Source organism: Scyliorhinus canicula, chromosome 17 (genome assembly GCF_902713615.1).
Source record: "Scyliorhinus canicula chromosome 17, sScyCan1.1, whole genome shotgun sequence".
NCBI classification, from domain to species: domain Eukaryota; kingdom Metazoa; phylum Chordata; class Chondrichthyes; order Carcharhiniformes; family Scyliorhinidae; genus Scyliorhinus; species Scyliorhinus canicula.
Genome location: NC_052162.1, coordinates 132,990,200 through 133,017,488, shown reverse-complemented (window position 1 = coordinate 133,017,488; position 27,289 = coordinate 132,990,200). Strand labels below are relative to the sequence as shown.

The 27,289-nt window shown below is 46.0% G+C and overlaps 2 protein-coding genes across 3 annotated transcripts; one reads left to right on the top strand and one right to left on the bottom strand.

The window, feature by feature from the left end:
• The first annotated feature begins 9,232 nt into the window (after positions 1–9,232).
• LOC119951156 (zinc finger protein 229-like) lies at positions 9,233–12,066 on the top strand. Of its 2 annotated transcripts, none has more exons than XM_038774176.1 (2): positions 9,233–9,539; positions 10,247–12,066. In XM_038774176.1, exon 2 carries the CDS (start codon positions 10,356–10,358, stop codon positions 11,382–11,384), a length of 1,029 nt encoding a protein of 342 aa, XP_038630104.1. In that variant the 5' UTR covers positions 9,233–9,539; positions 10,247–10,355; the 3' UTR covers positions 11,385–12,066. The 2 variants fall into 2 exon arrangements, with proteins under 2 accessions (XP_038630104.1, XP_038630103.1); XM_038774175.1 differs by having other exon boundaries at positions 9,252–9,374.
• A 7,802-nt stretch (positions 12,067–19,868) lies between these two features.
• Positions 19,869–24,381, bottom strand: LOC119951165 (gastrula zinc finger protein XlCGF7.1-like). The gene is made up of 2 exons (XM_038774196.1): positions 23,672–24,381; positions 19,869–21,689 (listed from the first exon to the last, which is right to left on the bottom strand). Exons 1-2 carry the CDS (start codon positions 24,284–24,286, stop codon positions 21,669–21,671), a joined length of 636 nt encoding a protein of 211 aa, XP_038630124.1. The 5' UTR covers positions 24,287–24,381; the 3' UTR covers positions 19,869–21,668.
• Between the last annotated feature and the right edge of the window lie 2,908 nt (positions 24,382–27,289).

The following is a 27,289-nucleotide window of genomic DNA, read 5'->3' as shown; positions in this document are numbered from 1 at the left end:
CAGCAGTCCCTCAATGTCACACTGGAGTGTCAGCCGAGATAATTTACTCAGGTTGATGACTATTTCCTGTTATTGATGTGGCTTATTCACAAACAATGGACTCTGATGATGTCATCCAGTCCTGGTGCTATGATGTCACAAAGACTACATAGATACATAGGAGCAGGAGGAGGCCTTTTGGCTGTCAGAGCCTGCTTCGCCATTCATCACGATCATAGCTGATCATCCAACTCAATAGCCTAATCCTGCTTTCTCCCCATAGCCTTTGATCCCATTCTCCCCAAGTGCTATATCCAGCCGCCTCTTGAATATATTCAAAGTTTTAGCATCAACTACTTCCTACGGTAACAAATACACAGACTCACTACTCTTTGTGTGAAGAAGTGTCTCATTATCTCTGTCCGAAATGGTTCACCCTGAATCCTCAGGCTGTGACCCCTGGTTCTGGACACGCCCATCATTGGTAACATCTTCCCTGCATCTGCCCTGTCTAGTCCTGTTAGAATTTTATAAGTCTCTATGAGACCCCCCCCCCCCCCCTCATTCTTCTGAACTCCAGTGAGAACAATCCCAACCTAGTCAATCTCTCCTTGTATGACAGTCCCGCCATCCCTGGAATCAGTCTGGTAAACCTTCACTGCACTCCCTTGAGAGCAAGAACATTCTTCCTCAGAGAAGGAGACCAAAACTGCACACAATACTCCAAGTGTGGCCTCACCAAGGCACTGCACAGCGGAGCCAGGGGGTGAAACCGTATTGTTCAAGATGGCAGCAAGTCCGTTATAGATCTAAAAATAGAATTCATGGGAATAAAAGAGCAGCAGCACATGAACATCAGGAATTGCTTGACAATTAGTTTAGGGGAGATGTTGGTGCAGTGGTAACGTCACTGGATGAGTGATCCATAAGCTCAGGCTGAGTACTGAGGAAATTGATTCAAATCCCACTCCAGCAAACGATAGAATTTAAATTGAATTGATAAAATCAGGAATTGAAAAGTAGTCATGACACTTTTTTCCAAAAAATGCATCTGGTACACTCAGTACTTTAGGGAAGGAAATCTGCCATCCTTGCCTGGGTCTGGCCTCCATGTGACTCCAGATGTGAAGCAATGTGGCTGACTCTAAACTGCCCTTTGATGTCACTGAACGAAACACTCAGTTCAAGTACAGTTAGTGATGGGCAACAAATGCTGGTCTTGTCAGCGATGCCTACATCCCATGAAATGATTTAAAAATATATTAACATTGTCTACGGTATCTGCTGGGTATGGTGTAACACATATCCTAAGCCATTCGGACAATAATTTAAATGGTCCAGATGACAGAATCAAAACAACATTATATTCTTTCTCCTGGAAACCTATCTTAGAATTCTCTTCATCAACTGGACCATCAATGTGAGGGGAATTTGCATCTTCAATTATTCCAAGAACGAAGAAGACTGTGATTACCCAGGGATGTTATTTTGTAATTTACACAATCTCCCACCAGGGCTCTTCACCCAGGCTGGCAAGATACTGCTCAATGGTTATGTTTGTCATTGCTCCAACTCAAATTCCGCTACCTGGGGATCCAAATAGCCCATGACTGGAAAGGGATCCACAAATGGAACCTCACCAGCCTGACGGAGGAAGTAAAAAAGGACCTGCAAAGATGGAACACACTCCCACTCTCCCTCCCGGGGAGAGTCCAGACGATCAAAATGAACGTACTGCCCAGGTTCCTCTTCCTGTTTAGATCCATTCCGATCTACAGCCCCAAGGCCTTTTTCAAAGCGCTGGACAAACTTATCATAGCGTTCGTTTGGGGGGTAAAAATGCTAGGATCCCAAAGAAGGTCCTACAAAAAACAAAATCCAGGGGGGGACTAGCCCTCCCGAACGTACAATTCGACCACTGGGCGGCAACAGCCGAGCGAGTAAGGGGATGGATCCAGGAGCCAGAGGCCGAGTGGGTGCGTGCGGAGGAGGCCTCCTGCATGGGGACCTCCCTTCGGGCCCTTGCCACGGCAGCACTCCCATCCCCACCCAAAAAACACTCCAGCAGCCCAGTGGTGACAGCCACCCTCCAATCCTGGAACCAACTGCGGCAGCAATTTGGCCTGACCAAAATGTCGGACAATGCTCCCATCTGCAACAACCATAGGTTCAAACCAGCACTGACTGACGCCACTTTCAAAAGGTGGAGGCAGGACGGAGGGACACTGACAGTCAGGGACCTATACACGGACGGCAGGACCGCAACACTGGACGAACTGACAGAGAAATTTCGGCTAGCCAGGGGGAACGAGCTACGGTATCTGCAGCTCAAAAACTTCCTAAGAAAGGAGACAAGGACGTACCCACAACTGCCACAACAGACACTACTGGAAGACCTACTGGACGCAAGTATCCTAGAGAAAGGGAACTGTAGCGACATGTATGACCGACTGGTAGAAAGGGATGACACCGTACTGGACGCAACAAGAAAGAAATGGGAGGGTGACCTGGGGATGGAGATAGGGTGGGGACTCTGGAGCGAAGCACTGCATAGGTCAACTCCACCTCCACGTGCGCAAGGCTCAGCCTGATGCAACTAAAAGTGGTACATAGAGCCCACTTAACAAGAAACCGTATGAGTAGGTTCTTCCCGGAGGTGGAGGACAGATGTGAACGGTGCCAAAGAGGCCCGGCCAACCACGCCCACATGTTCTGGTCTTGCCCCAGACTTGTGGAGTACTGGAAAGCCTTCCTCGAGGCTATGTCCAAAGTGGTGGGGGTGAGGGTGGAGCCATGCCCGATAGTGGCGGTCTTCGGGGTTTCAGACCAGCCAGACCTATTCCTGGGGAGGAGAGCGGACGCCCTTGCCTTTGCCTCCCTGATCGCCCGCCGTAGAATCCTGTTTGGCTGGCGGTCAGCAGCACCGCCCAGAGCTGCAGACTGGCTGTCCGACCTCTCGGAATCTCTCCAAATGGAGAAAATCAAATTCGCCATCCAAGGGTCAGACGACGGCTTCCACAGAACGTGGGAGCCATTCATGCAATTGTTCCGGGACCTGCTTGTGGCCAACGAACAAGAGGAAGAATAGTCGGGTGGCCAAGAATCAGGGGAAAATGGACGGGAATCAGGGGAAGGTAGCCGGGGAGGGGGGGGGGGGGGGGGGGGGGGGGGGGGGCTACGGGTTCGTTCTGGGGGTTTGTTCTCATGGTTTTATGCTTATTTCTTTTTCTTGTTAATTTATTGTTTTTGTATTGGAGGGGAGGGGTTACTGTTTTTCTCTGTTGTGGTAAAATTTGTTGTTGAAAACTTGAATACAAATTATTCCAAAAAAAAAGGAAGGACAAAGCCGCAAGCGACAGTCTGATGGCAAGCTAAGGCCCAAAACCAAATTGTAAATAAATGCCTATAAACATGTGCCTCGGCCATATTGGGGAATGTAAAATATGTATGCCGGTTAAAGGGGGCGGCCACAGTTGTTATTATGAAGATGCTTACCTGTAAATATACATGTTAATTTTTGCGTGTTTTTTTCTAATAATTTGTAATTTGTTGGATATAAAATATGAAAACTCAATAAAAAACATTTCCAAAAAAAAAATGTTTGTCATTGCTGCTGTTCCAGATGTTGTTCAATATATAGTCAAGATTCAGAGAAAGGGGTGGAAATGGGTCATGAAAACTGGTCACAGTCCCTGGAGGTAATGTTTACTTGAATTTCTCAAACATTGTGGTTTGTAAACACACTGATATTTTATTTTCCGTATTAATCAGATGGGTTTGCATTGGCCACATGATAGGACAGGAATTGTCTCTGTGTGTGCCTGTGTGGTCATGTCTGTTTGTGTGCCTATGTGTGTGTGTACGTGTAAGAGAGGGAGAGAGGAAGTGTGTTTGTATCTGTGTGTTGCTTCTCAGCAGGTGTAACACCAACATTCCTCTCCAAACAGACAATGTTAGTTCAGAGACTATTTCCTAGGGTGGATGTAGCTGTTACAAGAGGGCATAACTATAAGGTTCAGGGTGGGAGATATAGAAGGGATGTCCGAGGTAGGTTCTTTACTCAGAGAGTGGTTAGGGTGTGAAATGGACTGCCTGCTGTGATAGTGGAGTCGGAGACTTAAGGAACTTTAAAGCGATTATTGGATAGGCACATGGAGCACATGAGAATGACAGGGAGTGGGATAACTTGATCTTGGTTTCAAACAATGCTCGGCATAACATCGAGGGCTGAAGGGCCTGTTCTGTGCTGTACTGTTCCATGTTCTATATTCTCTGAGTCCCATTGAGTGATTTCAATGGAACCTTTCAGAGATTCTCCATCCAGGGTGAAACCTCAGGCTGCCTGTGTGCTGTGTAAAACCTGAGATCAAATTTAGGTACACAAGGTGATAAAAGGTATGGATAAAGTAGACGTGGAGTAAATGTTTCCTCTTGTGCGGCATTCTAGAAGAAGATGTCATAGTCTTAGGATTGGATTTGTTTATTGTCACGTGTACCGAGGTACAGTGAAAAGTATTTTTCTGCAAGCAGCTCAACAGATCATTAGAAAAGGGAATTAAACAAAATTCAAGAAAATACATGAGAATACATAATAGGGCAACACAAGATATACAATGTAACTACATAAGCATTGGCATCAGTTGAAGCATACAGGGTGTAGTGTTAATGAGGTCAGTAAATAAGAGGGTCATTTAGGAGTCTGGTGACAGTGGGGAAGAAGCTGTTTTTGAGTCTGTTTGTGCGTGTTCTCAGACTTCTGAATCTCCTGCCTGATGGAAGAAGTTGGAAAAGTGAGTAAGCCGGGTGGGAGGGATCCTTGATTATGCTGCCCACTTTCCCCCGGCAGCGGGAGGTGTAGATGGAATCAATGGATGGGAGGCAGGTTCGTGTGATGGACTGGGCGGTATTCACGACTCTCTGAAGTTCCTTGCGGTCCTGGGCCGAGCAGTTGCCATACCAGTCTGTGATGCAGCCCGATAGGATGCTTTCTATAGTGCATCTGTAAAAGTTGGCAAGAGTTAATGTGGACATGCCGAATTTCCTTAGTTTCCTGAGGAAGTATAGGCGCTGTTGTGCTTTCTTGGTGATAGCGTCGACGTGAGTGGACCAGGATAGATTTTTGGTGATGTGCACCCCTAGGAATTTGAAACTGCTAACCATCTCCACCTCGGCTCCGTTGATGCTGACAGGGGTGTGTACAGTACTTTGCTTCCTGAAGTCGATGACCAGCTCTTTAGTTTTGCTGGCATTGAGGGAGAGATTGTTGTCGTTACACCACTCCACTAGGTTCTCTATCTCCCTCCTGTATTCGGACTCGTCGTTATTCGAGATCCGGCCCACTATGGTCATATCGTCAGCAAACTTGTAGATGGAGTTGGAACCAAGTTTTGCCACGCAGTCGTGTGTGTACAGGGAGTAGAGTAGGGGGCTAAGTACGCAGCCTTGCGGGGCACCGGTATTGAGGACTATTGTGGAGGAGGTGTTGGTGTTCATTCTTACTGACTGTGGTCTGTTGGTCAGAAAGTCAAGGATCCAGTTGCAGAGTGGAGAGCCAAGTCCTAGGTTTTGGAGCTTTGATATGAGCTTGGCTGGGGTTATGGTGTTGAAGGCGGAGCTGTAGTCAATAAATAGGAGTCTGATGTAGGAGTCCTTGTTTTCGAGATGCTCTAGGGATGAGTGTCGGGCCAGGGAAATGGCGTCTGATGTGGACCGGTTGCGACGGTATGCGAATTGAGGCGTTCCGGGAGTATGGAGGTGATGCGCTTCATGATCAGCCTCTCGAAGCACTTCATTACAACTGACGTCAGGGCCACAGGGCGGTAGTCATTGAGGCACATTGCCTGGTTCTTCTTTGGTACCAGTATGATGGTGGTCTTCTTGAAGCAGGTGGGGACTTCAGAGTGGAGTAGGGATAGGTTAAAGATGTCTGTGAATACCTCTGCCAGCTGGTATGTGCAGGCTCTGAGTGCACGACCAGGGATCCCGTCCAGGCCCATCGCCTTCCATGGGTTCACTTTCAGGAAGGCCGATCTGACTTCGGAAACTGTGATGGTGGGTATGGGTGAATTATGGGCTGCTGGGGCACTCGACAGCGGATTGTTGGTTACCTGCTCAAACCGAGCATAGAATGCATTACGTTCATCGGGGAGGGGTGCGCTGCTGCCAGAGATACTGCTCGGCTTCGCTTTGTAGCCCGTTATGTTGTTTAGTCCTTGCCACAATCGCCGAGAGTCTGTCTGTGACTCTAGCTTAGTTTGATATTCTCTCTTGGCATCTCAGATGGCTTTGCGGAGGTTGTACCTGGATTTCTTGTATAGGACAGGGTCGTCTGCCTTGAACGCCTCAGATCTGTCCTTCAGTAGGGGGTCAATCTCGCGGTTGAGCCATGGTTTCCGGTTGGGGAACGTACATACTGCTTTCTTTGGCACGCAGTCGTCCACACATTTGCTGATGAAGTCTGTGACGGTGGTGGCATACTCATTTAAGTTAGTCGCTGAGTTCTTAAATATGGACCAATCCACTGTCTCTAAGCAGTCACGTAAGAGCTCTTCTGTCTCCTCGGACCAGCACTGCACAACCTTCTTAGCTGGATTCTCCCACTTGAGTTTCTGCTTGTAAGCCGGGAGAAGGAGCACAGTCTTCTGGTCTGATTTCCCAAAGTGCGGTCGGGGGATGGAACAGTAGGCACCCATGATTTTTGAGTAGCAGTGGTCAAGAGTGTTGTCGCCCCTGGTGGGACAGGAGATGTGCTGGTGGAATTTTGGCAGTACACTCTTGAGGTTGGCTTTGTTGAAGTCTCCGGCCACAATGAACAAGGCCTCCGGGTGTTCTGTTTCATAGTTGTTTATGACTGTGTACAGTTCATCCAGCGCCTTCCTCACTTCTGCCTGGGGTGGGATGTAGACCGCTGTGATAATGGCTGAAGTGAACTCACGTGGAAGATAGTATGGGTGGCACTTTACGGTCAAGTATTCCAGGTCTGGGGAGCAGTAGGTCGCCAGGGTCACCACATCCAAGCACCAGGAGGAGTTGATGAGGAGGCAAACCCCTCACCCTTTGATAAGAGGTAGCAAATTTAAAACGGAGTTAAGGAGAAACTATTTCTCCCAAAGGGCTGAATCTGTGGAATTTACTGTGTCAGAGTGCGGTGGATGCTGGGACAATGAGTAAATTTAGAGGAGTTAGACAGATTTTTAATAGGTAATGAGTTGAAGGGTTATGGAGAATGGGAAGGACAGTGGAGTTACGGCCTGGATGGGATCAGCCATGATCGAATGGCAGAGCAGAGTCGATTGACAAAATGGCCTAATTCTGCTCCTATATCTTATGAACTTATCGACACAACCAGACCCCACTTCCCTTGGAACAACATGAAGTGTTTGCTGCTTTCCGGATCCCTTCCTTTCAACTCACTTTTCAATTCGACTGCTTTGCATTATTCTCAACTCCAGAGAGGACAGACTGTTCCCACAGAACCTCTCCTCCGAGGACAACTGCCTGATCTCAGCAATCAGTCCAGTGAAACTTAGTTCCTCAGAGGCAGTGAGTGAATAGAGAGAACAAAGGGAAAAAAGGGGAAAAGCAATAGAGACACAGATAGGCAGAATGTAAAGTGAAGGAGACTGAGCCAAATATAGAGACAAAGAGAGACAGAATGGGGTAGGCACTAAAAGGAGCAGATATATTTCACCATTCCATATGGGCAGCACGGTAGCATTGTGGATAGCACAATTGCTTCACAGCTCCAGGGTCCCAGGTTCGATTCCCAGCTTGGGTCACTGTCTGTGCGGAGTCTGCACGTTCTCTCCGTGTGTCCGTGGGTTTACTCCGGGTGCTCCAATTTCCTCCCACAGTCCAAAGATGTGCAGGTTAGGTGGATTGGCCATGCTAAATTGCCCTCAGTGTCCAAAATTGCCCTTAGTGTTGGATGGGGTTACTGGGCTATGAGGATAGGGTGGGGGTGTAGGGTACTCTTTCCAAGAGCCGGTGCAGACTCGATGGGCCGAATGACCTCCTTCTGTACTGTAAATTCTATGAAGATTGCTAACTTAGATTAATAGACAGAAAGAAGTAAAAAATACTTAGATTTAAATAGAGCCAGCAGAGTCAGGAAAAAAATCAGGGGCTGAGGCGGAAAGAACAAAGGATCTCAGGATAGGATTGATAAATGGCAAAGGGGACAATGGTACAAGGCAATATTGTAATCATGAGAGAAGTAAATTAACTAATAGACCAAGAAAAGAAACAAAAGGCAGGTCCCAATTTAAAATTATAACAGATGAACCATTATCAACATCTACTGTCTGAAAGATTGAATGATGTTACTATCTGAAATTGTTGAAATGAATGTTGGGTTTGTAATGTGCCTGATCAACAGGTGAGGATCAATTCTCTGACCTTCCATTAAGTTTCATTGGAACAGTGCAGGACATCCAGGGTACATAGGTCAGACTGGGAGTGGAGCAGAGAATTCAAATGAATGCTCAGAATCACATTCATGGACTGAGTGGTGATGTTCCACAAAGCAGTCACACAATCTGAATTTCGTTTCCTCTGTGTGGCGATCACACAGTGAGCAGCAAGTGGACAACACTCAATTGCAAGAAGTGTAAGTATGTCCCGCTTCATCTGGAAAGTGTATTTTGAGGTTTGAAATCCTTCTCTGGGCTGGAAACTCATGTGTAAATCTTACTGTAAAAAGATTGTTCATCAGTTGAAAGTGGAAAAATGTTCACTCGGTCATGCCATTTACTGACTTGGCCACACAGACACACTGGAGAGAGAGACCATTCAGATACATAATGTGTATGAGGGATTTACTCAGTTTCCCTACTCCTTAACGCTCCAGCTTTAAAGGTTCAAAGGGCTCTAATCCACAATTGCTGAATTCCTATTGGCAAGACACGGTTTAAATATTCTGTGTATGGGGAAAATTCACTTGTTCACCCCACTTGCTGAGGCGCCAGTGAGTTCATTTCGAACTATCGGGGTTGTTCTGCAGTTAATTACACTTCGGACAGGACTATGCTTCCTGGGAAATTGGTTGGTGCATCAATTAGTTGAATAATTTTTAAATGTTAACTCTATGGCTGCAATCATAATCAGACATGAAACACAATTTTAATCGAACAATATCAGCTTTCATTGGCGGGGGTCTTACCCAGCATTCCTGGCGAAAGAGAATATGCCCGATCATCACAATAGCAGATGTATGCTCATGCGCAATGGTTGGTGGTGAATAGAGCATGTGCCGTGCGTGTTCAGCCGGCCCATGCGCAGTGTGGAGCTGCAGGGAAGGGGCGGAGTGGGTGCAGAGGCTTCAGGAACACCCACTGGAGGAGGCCTCAAACCCAGAACGAGAAGCTCCCCGTCCGCCGTTTGCACCAACCCGGGTGGTAATTGCAGAACCTCTGCAATTGGGGAGAGGGGGGGGTAATACCAGTGGATCAGAGACCCAGGCCAATGGTCTGGGGACAGGGGCTCCAATCCCATCCTGGAGTTGGGGAAATTTAAATTATATTAATAAAGGGGGAGGAATCTGGAACGTAAATCCACTGTCAGTAAGAATTACCATTACAGCTATCATCAATTGTAAACTGAAGGGAATCTGCTGTCCTTCCCTAGTCTGGCCTACATGAGATTCAAACTCTTAACGACCCTCTGACAAGGGCAATAAGGGGTTAGAAACAAATTCAATGAAACCCACATCCCATAAAATAACAAAGGAAAAACTGATGGACTTGGGTTAATAGCAGTCATCTTTCTCAGGGGGGCAGGACATGTGCAGGGTCATCACTGTCCAGGTGCGGTGGCACAGTGGTTAGCACTGCTGTCTCACAGCACTGGGAACACGGGTTTGATTCTGACTTTGGGTGACTGCGGGGAGTTTGCACGTTCTCCCCGTGTCTGTGTGGCTTTCCTCCTGGTGCTCTGGTTTAGTCCCACAGTCCAAAGGTGTTGCAGGTTCGGTGGATTGGCATCCCTCAGTTGCCCCTTCATGTCTAAAGGTTCAGTGGAGTTATGGGAATAGCTTGAGGGTGTGGGCCTGGGCAGTATGCTCTGTCGGAGGGTCAATACAGACTCTGGGCTCAATGGCCTCCTGCACTGTAGAGATTCTGTGAAATATATATGTAAATGTTCTGAATTGGTATCCTGGACTGACAGTAATGGATTTTGGAAACCCCTTAGGGCGTGACACAAAGCAAACTCAAACCAAGAAAAATATTTGTCTCTGTTGAATTTTTAACCTTTGACATTGTTTTCACAGGATGTTGGAAAAGCAGGAGATCAAGGCAGGAAACTCAAGCCAAACATCACATCAGGATCTGACACGATTGCCTAAATTATTGTAATCTGAATATCACTTAATCTTGAACATGGAAGGAGAAAGCAGTGGAGAGAAACCGTACACGTGTTCTGTGTGTGGACGAGGATTCAGCCGATCATCTGGCCTGTTGAGACATAAATGCAAACACACTGGAGAGAAACCATGGAATTGTGGAGTCTGTGGGAAGAGATTCAGATACTCGTCTGAGCTGAAAACTCATCGACACAATCACAGTGGAGAGAGACCGTTCACCTGCTCTGACTGTGGGAAGGGATTCACCACCTCATCCATCTTGCTGACACACCGGCGAGTTCACACTGGGGAGAGACCATTCACCTGCTCCAAGTGTGGGAAGGGATTCATCTGTTCATCCCACCTGCTGAAACACCAGTGGGTTCACACTGCGGAGAGACCGTTCAGCTGCCAGGAGTGTGGGAAAGGATTTACTACCTCATCCGTCCTGCTGACACACCAACGGGTTCACACTGGAGAGAAACCGTTCACGTGCCCCGAGTGTGGGAAGGGATTCCCTACCTCGTCTATCCTGCTGAAACACCAGCGAGTTCACACAGGGGAGAGGCCATTCACCTGTTCTGATTGTGGAAAGGGATTCATTGATTCATCTGATCTGCTGAAACACCAGCGAATTCATAACGGAGAGAGGCCATTTATCTGCTCTGTGTGTGGGAAGGGATTTACTCAGTCAAATACCCTGCTAAAACACCAGCGAGGTCATACCGGGGAGAGACCGTTCACCTGCTCTGAGTGTGGGAAAGGATTCACTCAGTCATTCATCTTGTTGAAACACCAGCGAGTTCACACTGGAGAGAGGCCATTCATCTGTTCCAGTTGTGGAAAGGGATTTACTGATTCATCCACCCTGCTGAGACACCACCGAGTTCACACTGGGGAGAGACCGTTCACTTGCTCCACGTGTGGGAAGAGATTCAGCCAGTCATCCAACCTGCGGAAACATCAGCGAGTTCACACTGGGGAGAGGCCGTTCACCTGCTCCAAATGTGGGATGGGATTCACTCAGTCATCTCACCTGCGGAAACACCAGGGCGTTCACCAGTGACTGCAGTGATTGGAATTTGCTGTTAATCACATCCGGGACTGAATCATTTTTATTGGCATGTGTTTCTGCTGAGGTTAATAGACCCCAGCACAGTTGTAGGACATGTTATGGATAAAAGTTAAAAAAAACACCTTTGTGCTGAGCAGTTTGGTGAATGTTTTTACTGTCTCTAACACAAGTTATTTCCTTTTGAATGCTCTCCCTCTGCCCAGTCTCCTCCATCTTCATCACTAACAACAAATGTGAGGGGCTCTTGGAGCCTCTTTGCCACTAAGATTGTGAAAATCCGATCAGCTGCCTCTGCTGGTTCCCTCCCTCCCACTAGCCCATTGGGACAAACCAACTCTTAATTTCCCCCTTGTCTGAGTCTCCCATCTTCTTCCATCCAGCCGCCCCGCACACCAGTGAGTTCATGCTGCAGAGAGAGGGTTTAAATGCTGAGGCTGTGACAGGAACTGTAAAACCCACATTCACTGATGGTTCACCAGTGCAGTCACTCCGGTTCTACTCCATTCATCTGCTCTCAGTGCAGGAAGAGGTTCAGCTGATTGTCCATCCTGCAGCAACACCAGTGAGTTCACACTGGGAAGAGGTCATTCACCTGCTCCATGTGTGGGGAGGGATTCACTGATTCACCACCTTAGAACATAGAACAGTACAGCACAGAACAGGCCCTTCGGCCCTCGATGTTGTGCCGAGCAATGATCACCCTACTCCAACCCACGTATCCACCCTATACCCGTAACCCAACAAACCCCCCCCCCCCCTTAACCTTACATTTTTAGGACACTACGGGCAATTTAGCATAGCCAATCCACCTAACCTGCACATCTTTGGACTGTGGGAGGAAACCGGAGCACCCGGAGGAAACCCACGCACACACGGGGAGGACGTGCAGACTCCACACAGACAGTGACCCAGCCGGGAATCGAACCTGGGACCCTGGAGCTGTGAAGCATTTATGCTAACCACAATGCTACCGTGCTGCCCAAACCTTGTTAACACACCAGTGAGTTCACATCGGGGCGAGGTCATTCACCTGCTCCATGTGTGGGGAGGGATTCACTGATTCACCAACCTGTTAACACACCAGCGTGTTCATACTGTCGGAAGCTATTTAAAATGTGTTTTAAAATTTCTCTGGAGCTGCTGTCCCATCAGCGTGTTCACACTGACAAGAGACCATTCAGGATCTCGTGGGACTGGGTTCAAGTGATCATGTGGACTCAGTTTCCATCAGCGCACTCATACTGGGCAGAGACTGTGCATCTGTTGCATGTGTGGGAAGAGATTCGCTCAGTCATCCCACCTCAACACACATTCACTTGTCCACACTTTTCAAAGTTCTGAGTGTGAGCAGAGATTTAAAATCAATCGGATCTGCTGACAGACAAACACATTCACACGAGTAAGAGGCTGTTCACCCGCTCTGTGTGTGGCAAGAGATTCACTTGGTCATTTCACTCACTGAGGCACCAGTGAATTCATGGCGATTACAGGGGTTGGATTCTGCTGTTATTCACATCCAGGACTGAACCATGTTCATTCTGACAGTTGTAGTTTGTTTCTGCTGATAATAATTCCAGTAGTTGGAATGAAGTTTAATATTCTGGATAAATGTCAAATAAATCAACTTTGTTTAAACCTGTTGTATATTTTTGTGTTTCCCACCTGAGTGTTTAACATCACCTGTCTGGAGCTCAGAAAGGACAATCTGGGGGAGGCTCATATGGCAGCAACTGAACTTCAGGCTGACCATTTACTGACAATCAGACCCATGCAGAAACTCTGGCTGTATTTCTTCAGAAGCTACTTCTCAGCTCGTTTCAGCTCACCTTCCAAACGTAAACTCAATTCAACTGCTTTTCTGCAAAATGCCTGGTACCATAGCTCCTCCCATTAATTACATCATCTTACCAAGATGAAACTTAATTAACTCCACAGGGAACTCCCTTAATACAAATAAAACTCCATTCACCCTAACCTTTTACAATGCCATAATTACACCTCTGGCTGCCAAAATCTTTCAAACCAGGATTCTTTAAAAACACCACTGCAGCAGTCATACACATACACACTAACCCAGACCTTTAACCCTGTAGCAGTCACACAAACACACTAACCCAGACCTTTAACCCTGCAGCAGTCACACACACACACTAACCCAGACCTTTAACCCTGCAGCAGTCACACACACACACTAACCCAGACCTTTAACCCTGCAGCAGTCACACACACACACTAACCCAGACCTTTAACCCTGCAGCAGTCATACACAGACACACTAACCCAGACCTTTAACCCTGCAGCAGTCACACACACACTAACCCAGACCTTTAACCCTGCAGCAGTCACCCACACACTAACCCAGACCTTTAACCCTGCAGCAGTCATACACACACACTAACCCAGACCTTTAACCCTGCAGCAGTCACACACACACTAACCCAGACCTTTAACCCTGCAGCAGTCACACACACTAACCCAGACCTTTAACCCTGCAGCAGTCATACACACACTAACCCAGACCTTTAACCCTACAGCAGTCACACACACACTAACCCAGACCTTTAACCCTTACAGCACCATGACTGCAGCAGTCATACACACACTAACCCAGGCCTTTAACCCTTACAACACCATGACTGCAGCAGTCATACACACACTAACCCAGGCTTTAACCCTTACTGCACCATGACTGCAGCAGTCATACACACACTAACCCAGGCCTTTAACCCTTACAACACCATGACTGCAGCAGTCATACACACACTAACCCAGACCTTTAACCCTTACTGCACCAAATACCTATAATACAATCTATCTGAAATACACTCATCACAGGCACATTGTCCCAAATGTCTAGTTGACGTATAGAAATCCTGTAGTTCTCACTGGGACAGGCACCTATCAATATGTTTTGAAAAATAAACTGCTGGTTTATGTTTTCATAGTGGCTGCAAAAGCTTGGAACACAGTTAATGAAAAGGATACACATTGACACACAGCCTTAAACTAATACAGAAATTACAAAGTTATCTCAGACATAAAATTTACAAGCGTGCATAAAATCAGTGCAATAAGGTGTCAGTGTGTAAATGTTGAGAGAGCAAAATATATTATAAAATACAGCATGACATATTCAAATAAAACATTTGTAAGTAATATGAGTTAAACTAACGAAAGAACTATGAAAACCGATTGGAGAACTTAAATTCTTTAAGTTCACAAGCCAAAGGTGGTTATATCATGTGATAGAAAGTGACTGCTTCTTTCCAGAAACTACAAGTTGAAGGTTAAACAAATTTAAGATACAAGGCTGAAGGTTTGAAACCTCACCGTTGTCTTCACTCGAACTGATGTATAACTGTTCATTTTCAATGGCTGGAGTGTTAACGGTTCCAGACCTTAGCTCATCCAACCTTTATGGGATTCACAGCAGTTTCCCTGAAATTAAACAATTAAAGTGTGACTTTGTCCTGGCCTCGGGCCATGTGATGCATTTCACTTGTCCACTTTGGCAGGAAGAATAGAAAAACAATATTCTTGTGATCTTATGAGACAAAGTCCCATCTTCACACTGAGGATACCCTCCACTGTCCTGTATGACACTATCACTGTGCTAAATGAGGTAGATTCAGAACACGTCTCGATAAAAACAGGGTATCCATGAGGTGATGTGGGCCATCAGCAGCCTAATATTCAATTAAAATGTGAACCTCATAAGCCGGCATATCCCTCACTCTACCGCTGGGAACACACAAAGCAAGTGTGGAGTACAAGGAAAGTAGAAAGAAACTTAAGCAAGGAGTCTGGAAGGCTAAAAGGGGTCACAAAAAGTCATTGGCCAGCAAGCTTAAGGAAAATCCCAAGTCGTTTTAATTTTAATAATCTTTATTGTCACAAGTTATATTAACACTGCAATGAAGTTACTTGAAAAGCCGCTAGCCGCCACATTCCAGTGCCTCTTCGAGTACACGGAGCGAGAATTCAGAATGTCCAAATTACCTAACAGCACGTCTTAAGGGACTTGTGGCAGGAAACCGGAGCACCAGGAAGAAACCCACGCAGACACAGGGAAAACGTGCAGACTCTGCACAAACAGTGTCCCAAGCCGGGAATCGAACCTGGGACCCTGGCGCTGTGAAGCCAAAGTGTTAACCACTATGCTACCGTGCTGCCCCCATATTAACATATATAAAGAGCAAGGGGGTAGCCAGGGAGAGGATTGACCCACTCAAGGACAGGGGGGGGGGAATCTATGAGTGGAGCCAGAGGAAAGGGACAGGGTATTAAATGAGTACTTTGCATCAGTATTCACCAAAGAGAAGAACTTGGTGGATGATGAGCCTGGAGAAGGGTGTGTAAATAGTTTGTGTCATGCTAAGATCAGAAAGGAGGTACTGGGGGTCTTGAAAAATATGAAGGTAGACAAGTCCCCACGGCCTGATGGGATATACCCCAGAATACTGTGAAGGGCAAAGGAGGAAATTGCTGCGGCCTTGAGATAAATCTTTGTATCCTCACTGGCTACAGGGGAGGTCCCAGAGGATTGGAGAATAGCCAATGTTGTTCCTTTGTTTAAGAAGGGTAGCAAGGATAATCCAGGGAACTACAGGCCGGTGAGCCTTACGTCAGTGGTAGGGAAATATTTGGAGAGGATTCATCGCGACACAATTTACTCCCACTTGGAAATAAGTGGACGTATTAGTGAGAGTCAACATGGTTTTGTGAAGCGGAGGTCGTGTCTCACAAACTTGATCGAGTTTTTCGAGGAAGTGACAAAGATGATTGATGAGGATGAGGCAGTGGATGCTGTCTACATGGATCTCAGTAAGGTCTTTGACAAGGTCCGTCATGGCAGACTGGTACAGAAGGTGAAGTCGCACAGGATCAGAGGTGAGCTGACAAGATGGATACAGAAACGTCTCCATCATAGAAGACAGAGAGCAATGGAAGGGTGCGTTTCTGAAGGCTGTGACTAGTGGTGTTCCTCAGGGATCAGTGCTGGGACCTTTGCTGTTCGGAATATGTACAAATGATTTGGAAGAAAATAACTGATTTGATTGGGAAGTTTGCGGATTGGGAAGATTGGTGGAATTGCGGAAAGCGATGAGGACCGTCAGGATACAGCAGGATATAGATAAGTTGAAGACTTGGGCGGAGAGATGGCAGATGGAGTTTATTCCGTATAAATGTGAGGTAACACATTTTGGAAGGTCTAATGCAGGTGGGAAATATACAGTAAATGGCAGAACACTTAAGAATATTGATAGGCAGAGGGATCTGGGTGTACAGGTACACATGTCACTGATAGTGGCAATGCAGGTGCAGAAGGTAGTGAAGATGGTATACAGCATGATTGCCTTCAACGGCCGGGGCATTGAGTTTAAAAATTGGCAAGTCATGTTGCCGCTTTATAGAACCTTAGTTAAGCCGTACTTAGAATATAGTGTTCAATGCTGGTCGCCACATTACCAGAAGGATGTGGAGGCTTTGGAAAGGGTATTAGCCAGGGCAGCACGGTGGCGCAGTGGTTAGCATTGGTGCCTCATGGCGCCGATGTTCCAGGTTCGACCTCTGGGTCACTGCCCATGTGGAGTTTGCACATTCATAGAATTTACAGTGCAGAAGGAGGCCATTTGGCCCATCGAGTCTGCACCGGCTCTTGGAAAGAGCACCCTACCCAAGGTCAACACCTCCACCCTATCCCCATAACCCAGTAACCCCACCCAACACTAAAAGCAATTTTGGACACTAAGGGCAATTTATCATGGCCAATCCACCTAACCCGCACATCTTTGGACTGTGGGAGGAAACTGGAGCACCCGGAGGAAACCCACGCACACACGGGGAGGATGTGCAGACTCCACACAGACAGTGACCCAAGCCGAAATTGAACCTGGGACCCTGGAGCTGTGAAGTAATTGTGCTATCCACAATGCTACTGTGCTGCCCATTCTCCCCATGTTTGCGTGGGTTTCGCCCCCACAACCCAAAGAGGTGCAGGGTAGGTGGATTAGCCACGCTAAATTGTCCCTTAATTGGAAAAAATGAATTGGGTACTCTAAATTTATTTATTTTTTTAAATTTACCAGGATCTGGCCTGGTATGGAGGACATTAGCTATGATGATAGGTTGGAGAAATTTAGTTTGTTCTCACTGGTACGACAGAGGTTGAGGGGCGACCTGATAAAAGTCTACAAGATTATAAGGGCCATGGACAGAGTGGATAGAAGCTTTTTCCTAGGGTGCAAGAGTCAATTATGAGGGGGCATAGGTTTAAGGTGCAAGGAGCAAGGTTTAAAGGAGATGTACAAGGCCAGCATTTTGAACAGAGGGTGGTGAGAGCCAGGAACTCCCAGCCGGGGGAGGGAGTGGAAGTGGATACGATAGTGACGTCTTGACAAATACATAAATAGGATGGGAGTAGAGAGATATGGTCCCCGGAAGCATTAGGGTTTTAGTTCAGACGGGCAGCATGGTCAGTGCAGGCTTGGAGGGCCGAAGGGCCTGTTCCTGTGCTGTAATTTTATTTGTTCTTCTGAGACTGGAGGAGCCGGGGATGTCCCTCGTGTTTAAATCCCTCAGCAAAAGGCAGTTAAGCCCACACATGAACTGACTCCACAATTTTGAGGTCTTAAAGGAATTTTTTTTTAATAAAAATATTCTAATTACATTTTTCATTTTATAAAACACAAAAACAAATCCATACAAACGGAAGACCTTCCCTTGAAGAGAAAAAAATGAACTCGAGATTCCCCCACTCACTGACTGACCAATTTCTAAAGGTAAAAGACAAAGTTTGCCACCTCTGGATGACCCGCGGACAGAACCCACGCAAGACAGCCCCCAGCCCATTCCCAAGGACGTGGCACTGACAAGCCCTTAGTCCCAGTCACATCCCTCCCTCCAGCCTCCTCGTCATAAACCCGGAATTTTTTTTTTCCAGAAAAACATATCCCTTATCTCTTCCCCCCCCCCCCCCCCCCCCCCACACACAAACAACTAAGCTTGGCTCACTGAACCTTGCTCTAGCAGCTCCAACAAGCCGCAGCCCCTCTCCCCACCGTACTCCGTTCACTAGCTGATACTTTACAGCTAGCAAATGTAACCCCCACCCATGGTGTATGCTCAAACAACAAAAACAAACTACGCCTCCCAGCCCATACCGGCTATGGATGAGCAACCAAAACCCAACACCCTGAAAACACTTAAACTCCCCCAGGGGACCCTCCCCCGGCAGGGAGTTCCTGGCTCTCACCACTCTCTGTTCAAAATGCTGGCCTTGTACATCTCCTTTAAACCTTGCCCCTTAAACCTCTGCCCCCTCGTAATTGACTCTTGCACCCTAGGAAAAAGCTTCTATCCACTCTGTCCATGCCCCTTATAATCCTGTAGACTTTTATCAGGTCACCCCTCAACCTCCGTCATACCAGTGAGAACAAACTAAATTTCTCCAATCTATCATATTCCCCATTCCGTTACCCTGACCACCCCACCCCCGACAACCATAGCCACCTCAATCCCAAACATACAACAGATATAAACTGCAACCCCTCCCAAACATCCCCATTAAAGTCCCAATCAATTCAATTTAATCAAGTCCCAGTCCAGGGACCCGAGGAGAAAAATCACATCCAATATTCCTCGTCCCAGCACTGAGGGAGTGCTGCACTGTCAGAGCTTCTTTCAAGTAAGATGTTGAACTGAAGCCCTGTCTGTCCTGTAAAAGTTCCCACAGCCACAATTGTGAAGAAGAGTTGGGAAGACAATAATCTTTTACTGTCACAAGTATGAAGTTACCGTGAAAAGCCCTTCGTCGCCAGAGTCCGGAGCCTTTTCGGGTAAGCCGGTATGGGAATTGAACCCACTGCTGGCCTTGTTCTGCATTACAAACCTGCAGTCCAGCCCACTGAGCTAAACCAGCCCATAAAGCCCGGTGTCCTGGCAAATATTTAATCCCTCAATCAACATCGCCAAAATCCGATCATCTGCAACATTGCTGTTTGTGGGATCTTGCTTTGTGGAAATTGGCTGCTGCATTTCCAACAACAGTGACAACACTTCAGAAGCTCTTTGGGACATGCTGTGGTTATCAAAGGCGCTACAGAAGTGAAAGTTTTAAATTGAAGATTGATGCTTTCTGATCCTAAATTTATTTCAGCGATCCCCAACTTACCATTTAATAAATTTGCTTTGGTTCGGACAAGAATTAAAAAATTTTTTTAGACTACCCAATTCATTTTTTCTAATTAAGGGGCAATTTAGCGTGGCCAATCCACCTACGCTGCACATCTTTGGGTTGTGGGGGCGAAACCCAAGCAAACACGGGGAGAATGTGCAAACTCCACATGGACAGTGACCCAGAGCCGGGATTGAACCTGGGACCTCGGCGCCGTGAGGCAGTGCTGACCACTGTGCCATTGTGCTGCCTTCGGACAAGAATTTTAACCAATTAAAGAAAAGGCAGAATTCTCTGGATAGTCAATTTTAAAAGTTTATTAAAAGAGAAAGTTTACTGAACAACTTGAAGACAGTGACGTTTGCAACTTCAAGGCGGTGATCAGTCTGTAGAAGCGTAACCCTCCCTGGCTCCTTCTTTGACAGTAATTTCCTTGGAACTCGGCCTCGAGAATCTTCAGTACTTGGCCAGCAAGGAAGACCTTTGGAACGTCGACCTTCACCCCCAAAGTGACAATTGCCTCATGTCAGAATTGGGCCTGTTGTAACATTGGCCATTGGTCGATTGGGCAATAGTTTAATTTACTTAAATCTCCAATTCCTGACACCACCTTGGACAGGAATACAATTGAACTGTTTCATAGTTCCTTTATCCGATTCTGTGCAATTCCTTTTTCATACAGTTTCAAATGTTGAGGCTAATACTGTAGAAGTCTGGTATTTCTAATACACCTAATATTAGGTAAAAGATTGCTGTTTAAGCGTAAATATTAAGCCCCAGTTTTAAATTAAGGATTAAAAAACCCATTCTGCAAATTAATTTAATCATTTTCTAAATACAAAGTTTGAAAGAAACCGAGAAGCCTGATACATTTCTCCAAGGACAAGAGCTGAATCCATGGCAACGAGGTGGCAGGAGTAAAGGCTCTATTGTTCGCATTTCAGACCATTAGTGATTACAGCCTGAATCACATTCCATAACTTATACAGGCTGAAACATTTTAGACTATTGCTGGATATTTAAAATAGACAGTTTATAAAACATCGAATCAAATATATTTGATTCCAACATTCTCAAAACATAACAATTTCATAGAAGCAGCATAATTCACTTTACTAGATTAAAACAGACAGTTTGATTTACATTTTTCAAGTCATTGTCCAGCATGGTATGGCGAGATAACATGAAGTCTCCATTGTTACAATAGCCAAGTCAGCAGAAAACCAGTTTTTGCTGGTAAAGATAAAGCACAATTTCACATCCTTTAACATACACAAGTATGCAGATACGCAACAATTAGAAGTAATGTTATATATTGAAGATGGACGGCTTGTCATCAAATCAAATGTGTTTGAGTCTAACCCAAACCAATTAGGATTATAATGGGGTGTGATCAGATGACTTAAAACAGATATCAAACAGTATAACTGAAGAGTTTTTGTTCCGCTATTTTTAGGTTAGTTTTCGGTTAGTTTTTGGGCGGTTAGTTTTAGGTTAGGTGGGGTAGGTAGCTTCAGTTAGTTTTGGGTAGGTGAGAATCATCTATACTTTGATCTGAACTATTCACTGTCTCTCTGTATTCATATTTCATTTTCAGACTTTGACTTTTAAAGTTTTGCCTAAGCAAGACCATTTCTGTGGTTCTTTGAAAGCTTCAAATTGTCTACGAATTGCTTTTTAAATGACTTTCAAATTGTAATCAATAAAAGACAAATAAAACAATTCTTATTTGCACCTGAGAAGTTTTAATTTAAATTTCTACTGAGTTCCAGTAATCGCAAGTGCAGCTGGTAACCTGAATGGTTTTTCAAAATCCCTCAACTGATAGTCGAATCCTACACACCACCTTGGACAGGAATACAATTGAACTGTTTCATACAGTTCCTTTATCCGATTCTGTGCAATTCCTTTTTCATACAGTTTCAAATGTTGAGGCTAATCAGGGCTGGAAGTTCTCTCTTGCTAGTACATTTATCCTCATTGCACACCAGGGGCTGGTTTAGCACACTGGGCTAAATAGCTGTCTTGTAATGCAGAACAAGGCAGCAGCGTGGGTTCAATTCCCGTACAGACGCTGGAATGTGGTGACCAGGGGCTTTTCACAGGAACTTCATTGAAGCCTACATGTGACAAGAAACTATTGTTATATTCTTTATATAAACAGCAATTAAGCTTTTACATTTTTACAACAAATCCCCGTGTGTGCCTGGGTTTCCTCCGGGTGCTCCGGTTTCCTGCCACAGTCCAAAGACGTGCAGGTTAGGTGGATTGGCCATGATAAATTGCCCTTAGTGACCAAAAAAGGTTAGGAGGGGTTATTGGGTTATGGGGCTAGGGTGGAAGTGAGGGCTTAAGTGGGTCGGTGCAGACTTGATGGGCCGAATGGCCTCCTTCTGCACTGTATGTTCTATGCTGGACTGCACGCAGAACAATACTTTTCGCTCTACCTCGGTACACGTGACAATAAATCAAATCCAAACCAAGAGACAGTTTCTTACTCGTCTTCAGATTGAACAATGAGCCGCCTTAAAAATTATTCATTCATGGGAGATGGGGGTCACTGGCTGGACCAGCATTTACTATTCATTCCTTTTTTTAAAATAAATTTAGAATACCCAATTATTAATATTTTTCCATTAAGGGGCAATTTAGTGTGGCCAATCCACCTGCCCTGCACATCTTTTGAGTTGTGGAGGTGAAACCCACGCAGACACGGGGAGATTGTGCAAACCACACACGGACAGAGACCCAGAGCCGGGATCGAACCCGGGTCCTCAGCGCCGTAGTCCCATTGCTAACCACTGCGTCGCCGTGCTGCCCTGTCCTGGGTGTAATGGAGAACAGAAACAATAACAGCAGAATCCAATCCCTGTAACCAGTTGTGAACTTATTGGTGTCTCAGGAAATGCAATGAATTACAAAATCCCTTCGCACATTGAGGGCAGGTGAATGGCCTCTCCCCAGTGTGAACTCCCTGGTGTGTCTGCAGAACCGAGTGAATCGCGCAAATAAACATAAATGGGTGTGATGTAATCGGGATGATGTAGACATGGCTGCAGGATGATCAGCGATGGGAACTGAATATATTCAGTATTTAGGAAGGAAAAACAAAATGGAAAAGGCAGTGGAGCGGCAGTGCTGGTTCAAGAGGAAATTAATCACGGTGCCGAGGTCCTAGGTTCGATCCCGGCTCTGGGTCACTGTCCGTGTGGAGTTGGCACATTCTCCCAGTGTTTCCGTGGGTTTCGCCCCCACAACCCAAAGAGGTGCAGGGCAGGTGGGTTGGCCACGCTAAATTGCCCCTTAATTTGGAAAAAAATGAATTGGATACTCTAAATTTTTTTTTTAATGAATTAGGAGAAGGGAATGTGCAACGTGACCGGGGTATCCTCGCACAACAGTCACTGAAGGTAAGCATGCAGCTACAGCAGGCGGTAAAGATGGCAAATGATATGCTAGCCTTCATTGCGAGCGGATTCGAGTACAGGAGCAGGAATATCTTGCTGCAATTATACAGGGCCTTGGCGAGGCCATACCTGGAATACTGTGAGCAGTTTTGGTCTCCTTGTCTGAGGAAGGATGTTCTTGCTCTAGAGGGAGTGCAGCGAAGGTTTACCAGACTGATTCCTGGGATGGTGGGACTGACGTACGAGAGATTGAATCAGTTAAGTTTATATTCACTGGAGTTCAGAAGAATTGGGGGGGGGGGGGGGGGTCTCATAGAAACCGATAAAATTCTAACAGGACTTGACAGGGGAGATGTGGGAAAGATTTTCCCGATGGTGGGAGTGTACAGCACCTGTCTGAGGATACGGGGTAGACCATTTAGACAGAGATAAGGAGTAATTTCTTCAACCAGAGTGGTGAGTCTGTGGAATTTGTTACCACAGGAAATAGCTGAGGCCAATACATTGTATGTTTTCAAGAAGCAGTTAGATATAGCACTTAGGGCGATGGTGATTAAAAGGATACGGAGGGGAAAGTGGGATTAGGCTATGGAGTTGGATGATAAGCCATGACCATAATGAATGGCGGAGCAGGCGCAAAGTGCCAAATGGTCTCATCCCGCTCCTATTTTCTGTGTTTCTATGTAATCCCTTCCCACACTAAGAGCAGGTGAATGACCTCTCCCGTGAACTTGCTGATGGCTCCGCAGGCTGGATAACCAAATGAATTCCTTGCCACACTGAGAGCAGGTGAATGGTCTCTCCCCGGTGTGAATTCGCTGATGTTTTCGCAGGGCGGATGAATCACTGAATCCCTTCCCACACTGAGAGCAGGAAAATGGTCTCTCCCCGGTGTGAATTCGCTGATGTGTCTGCAGATTGAATAACCCTGTGAATCCCTTCCCACACTGAGAGCAGGTGAATGGTCTTTCCCCAGTGTGAATTCGCTGATGTGACTGCAGATTAGATAACCCTGTGAATTGCTTCCCACACTGAGAGCAGGTGAACGGTCTCTCACCAGTGTGAATTCGCTGGTGTCTCTGCAGACTGGATAACCAAGTGAATCCCTTCCCACACTGAGAGCAGGTGAATGGCGTCTCCCCTGTGTGAACTCGCTCATGTTTCCGCAGGGTGGATAACTGACTGAATCCCTTCTCACACTCAGAGCAGGTGAATGGCCTCTCCCCAGTGTGATTGCGTCGATGAATCTCCAGCTCAGATGGGAATCTGTATTCCTTTCCGCAGTCCCCACATTTCCACGGTTTCTCCATGTTTTGGGTCTCCTCGTGTGTCTCCAGATTGGACAATCAGTGGAAGCCTTGTCTACACACAGAACGTGTTCACTGTGTCTCCTCACTGTGAATGGTGTGATGTTTTTTCAGGCTGTGTATCTGGTTGAAGCTCTTTTCAGTCAGTTCACTGGAACACTCTCACTCGGGTGTGTGTTGAGTGGGTCTCGGTGCTTTTCCAGTCACACTGATGTTTCCACAGTCAGTTCACTGGAACTCTCTCACTCGGGTGTGTGTTGTGTGGGTCTCGGTGCTTTTCCAGTCACACTGATGTTTCCACAGTCAGTTCACTGGAACTCTCTCACTCGGGTGTGTGTTGTGTGGGTCTCGGTGCTTTTCCAGTCACGCTCACGTTTAAAATCTTTTGAAGCCGACAGATTGGACAAACATTTCTCCTCCTCGCCGATGATATTCAGAGCCCGATGATATTCAGGTCAGAAGGAATCGAGTGAGTTTGTTACATCGAGACGTGATGTTTGAGATTTCTGTCTATAATTCCTCTTCTTCCACATCCTTTAAAAACAATTTACAAAAGTCATCAGTGAGCACAGGATAGAAATTCACAATAACTTCATTGCAATGTAAGTCTACATGTGACAATAAAGATTATTAAAATTCAGAGCAGACAATTCTAGTTCCTATGGAACATTATTTCCACTCTCATTCTCCAAAAGCTGTAAATCTCCATCCCACACAATCTCCCTCCATTCTCACTCTGCTGTATCTAATATTCACCCTCCCAATTCTCCTGAAGGTGCTGATTCATATTGATTGACAGATCCAAGCTCAGCTCGCTGCTTCCTGACCAGGACACAGAGATTAGAATAGGAGCAAGAGGAGACCATTCAGCCCATATAGCCAAGTTACGCACACATCCTCGAGTGAAGAGAACCCTCCTCATCTCAGCTTTCACTCTATTTTCTACCTGTTCCCCAGAACCCTTAACTCTATTGTCAATAAAATATCTGTCAAACTTGTGCTTCAATATATTCAATGACCCCCAGATACAACTGGTCCCTGTGGAAGAGAAATCCAAAGACTAACAACCCTCTGAGGGAAGAGATGACTGGAAATCTATAATGTAGCTACAGGGAGAGAAATAATAATATTTACCGTATATACTCGCGTATCATGCGATCTCGCGTATCATTCGACCCCTAAATGTTCGTCCCCAAAACATGATTTTATGCTATATCTCGTGTATCATGCGAGTCACTTTTTTGGAAATTAATGCCCAAACTAAAACTTCCAAATGGTATCATTGTCTGTGGATTCGGCAGAGTGGATTCTGTTGTGAAAGCTGTTCGCGAATCGAACAGCTTTCCAGCTGGCTTTACTAGCGTCGTTCTGCCACTTGACGTTTCTATTCATAAAAACGGCAAGTAAAACACCCGCAAATTATGTGAATACTACTGTTCAGTTTTTGACCACAGCATTCTGATGGGAAGATGTTCAGCCACTTGACGTTTCCATTCATGTTTTTATGAATGGAAACGTCAAGTGGCTGAACATCTTCCCATCAGAAAAAACAGCAAGTAAAACACCCGCGAATTTTGTATCTCGCGTATCATGCGACCCCCCCCCAAATTTAGGTTACAATTTAGGTCTTCAAAAGTCGCATGATACGCGAGTATATACGGTACTTGATTACAGAACGGTTAATAGTATATCTAATTTGTACCATGAAATGTCAGCCATCTCCTGGGGAATCCACCCATTCAATTGTGAACATTAGGAAAGAGACAATCCTTTTTTGAAATAAATTTAGAGTAACCAATTATTGTTTTTTCAATTAAGGTGCAATTTCCCGTGGTCAATCCACCTACCCTGCACATCTTTGGGTTGTGGAGGTGATACCCCTGTAGACACAGGGAGAATGTGCAAACTCCACACGGACAGTGATCCGAGGCCGAGATCAAACCCGGGTCCTCGGCGCCGTGAGGCAGCAGTGCTAATCGCTGTGCCACCAGAAACCATTCTTTTAGTCAGACAAATAAATGCAGCAACCTGTTAAGGAGATGGGTGGGTACAGTTGGAAACAGTTTGTGGAGCTGTGAACCTTCATGTAATTTTTTTCCCAATTAAAGGGGCAATTTAACGTGGTTCCAGGTTAAGCTCAAATCAACAATGAGGACTCTGATCTCTGGGAAGGAAGGAAACCCTGGCAGGTGGGTGGGGAGGATTCACAAACACCCGCTGGAGGCTCCAAACCCCCAATAAGACCCATTGGTTTTATTGTCAGTCTGCAGACAGGAGCTGGAGAACTGAACCCAGGCAGAGGAGAGGGAGGGAGAAAACTGGGAGTGGAGGAAAGAAATGGTGCAGATGGTGAGATGGGTTTGGATTTCAGCCCAGGGAGGAGGGAGAGTGTGTGGGACGGGGATTTACAGCTTTGGGGGAACAAGAGGGAAAAATGTTGCAGAGAAACTAGAATTGTCTGTTCAGAATTTCTATCCTGGACTGACAGCGATGGCTTTTGTTTGTTTTAATTACAAAAAAGTAAATAAATTTAGAGTACCAATTCTTTTTTTCCAATTGAGATGTAATTTTAGCGAGGCCAATTCACCTCCCCTGCACATCTTTTTGGATTGCGAGGGTGACACCCATACAGACACGGGGAGAATGTGCAAACTGCCTACTGAGTTAGTATGGGTTGAAGTCAGAAATAGGAAAGGAGCAGTCACCTTGGGAGTTTTCTATAGGCCCCCCAATAGCAGCAGAGATGTGGAGGAACAGATTTTGGAAAGGTGCAGAAGTCACAGGGTAGTAGTCATGGGTGACTTCAACTTCCCAAACATTGAGTGGAAACTCTTTAGAAATAGTTTGGATGGGGTAGTGTTTGTGCAGTGTGTCCAGGAAGCTTTTCTAACTCAGTATGTAGATTGTCCGACCAGAGGGGAGGCCATATTGGATTTGGTACTTGGTAATGAACCAGGGCAGGTGATAGATTTGTTAGTGGGGGAGCATTTTGGAGGTAGTGACCAC

Coding starts and splice junctions, on each gene's coding strand:
- LOC119951165 (XM_038774196.1), bottom strand. CDS start 24,286: ATGGAGAAACCGTGGAAATGTGGGGACTGCGGAAAGGAATACAGATTC. Junction 21,690..23,671: donor ATTCACCTGCTCTTAGTGTG/GGAAGGGATTAC, acceptor TGTCACATGTAG/GCTTCAATGAAGTTCCTGTG.
- LOC119951156 (XM_038774176.1), top strand. CDS start 10,356: ATGGAAGGAGAAAGCAGTGGAGAGAAACCGTACACGTGTTCTGTGTGT.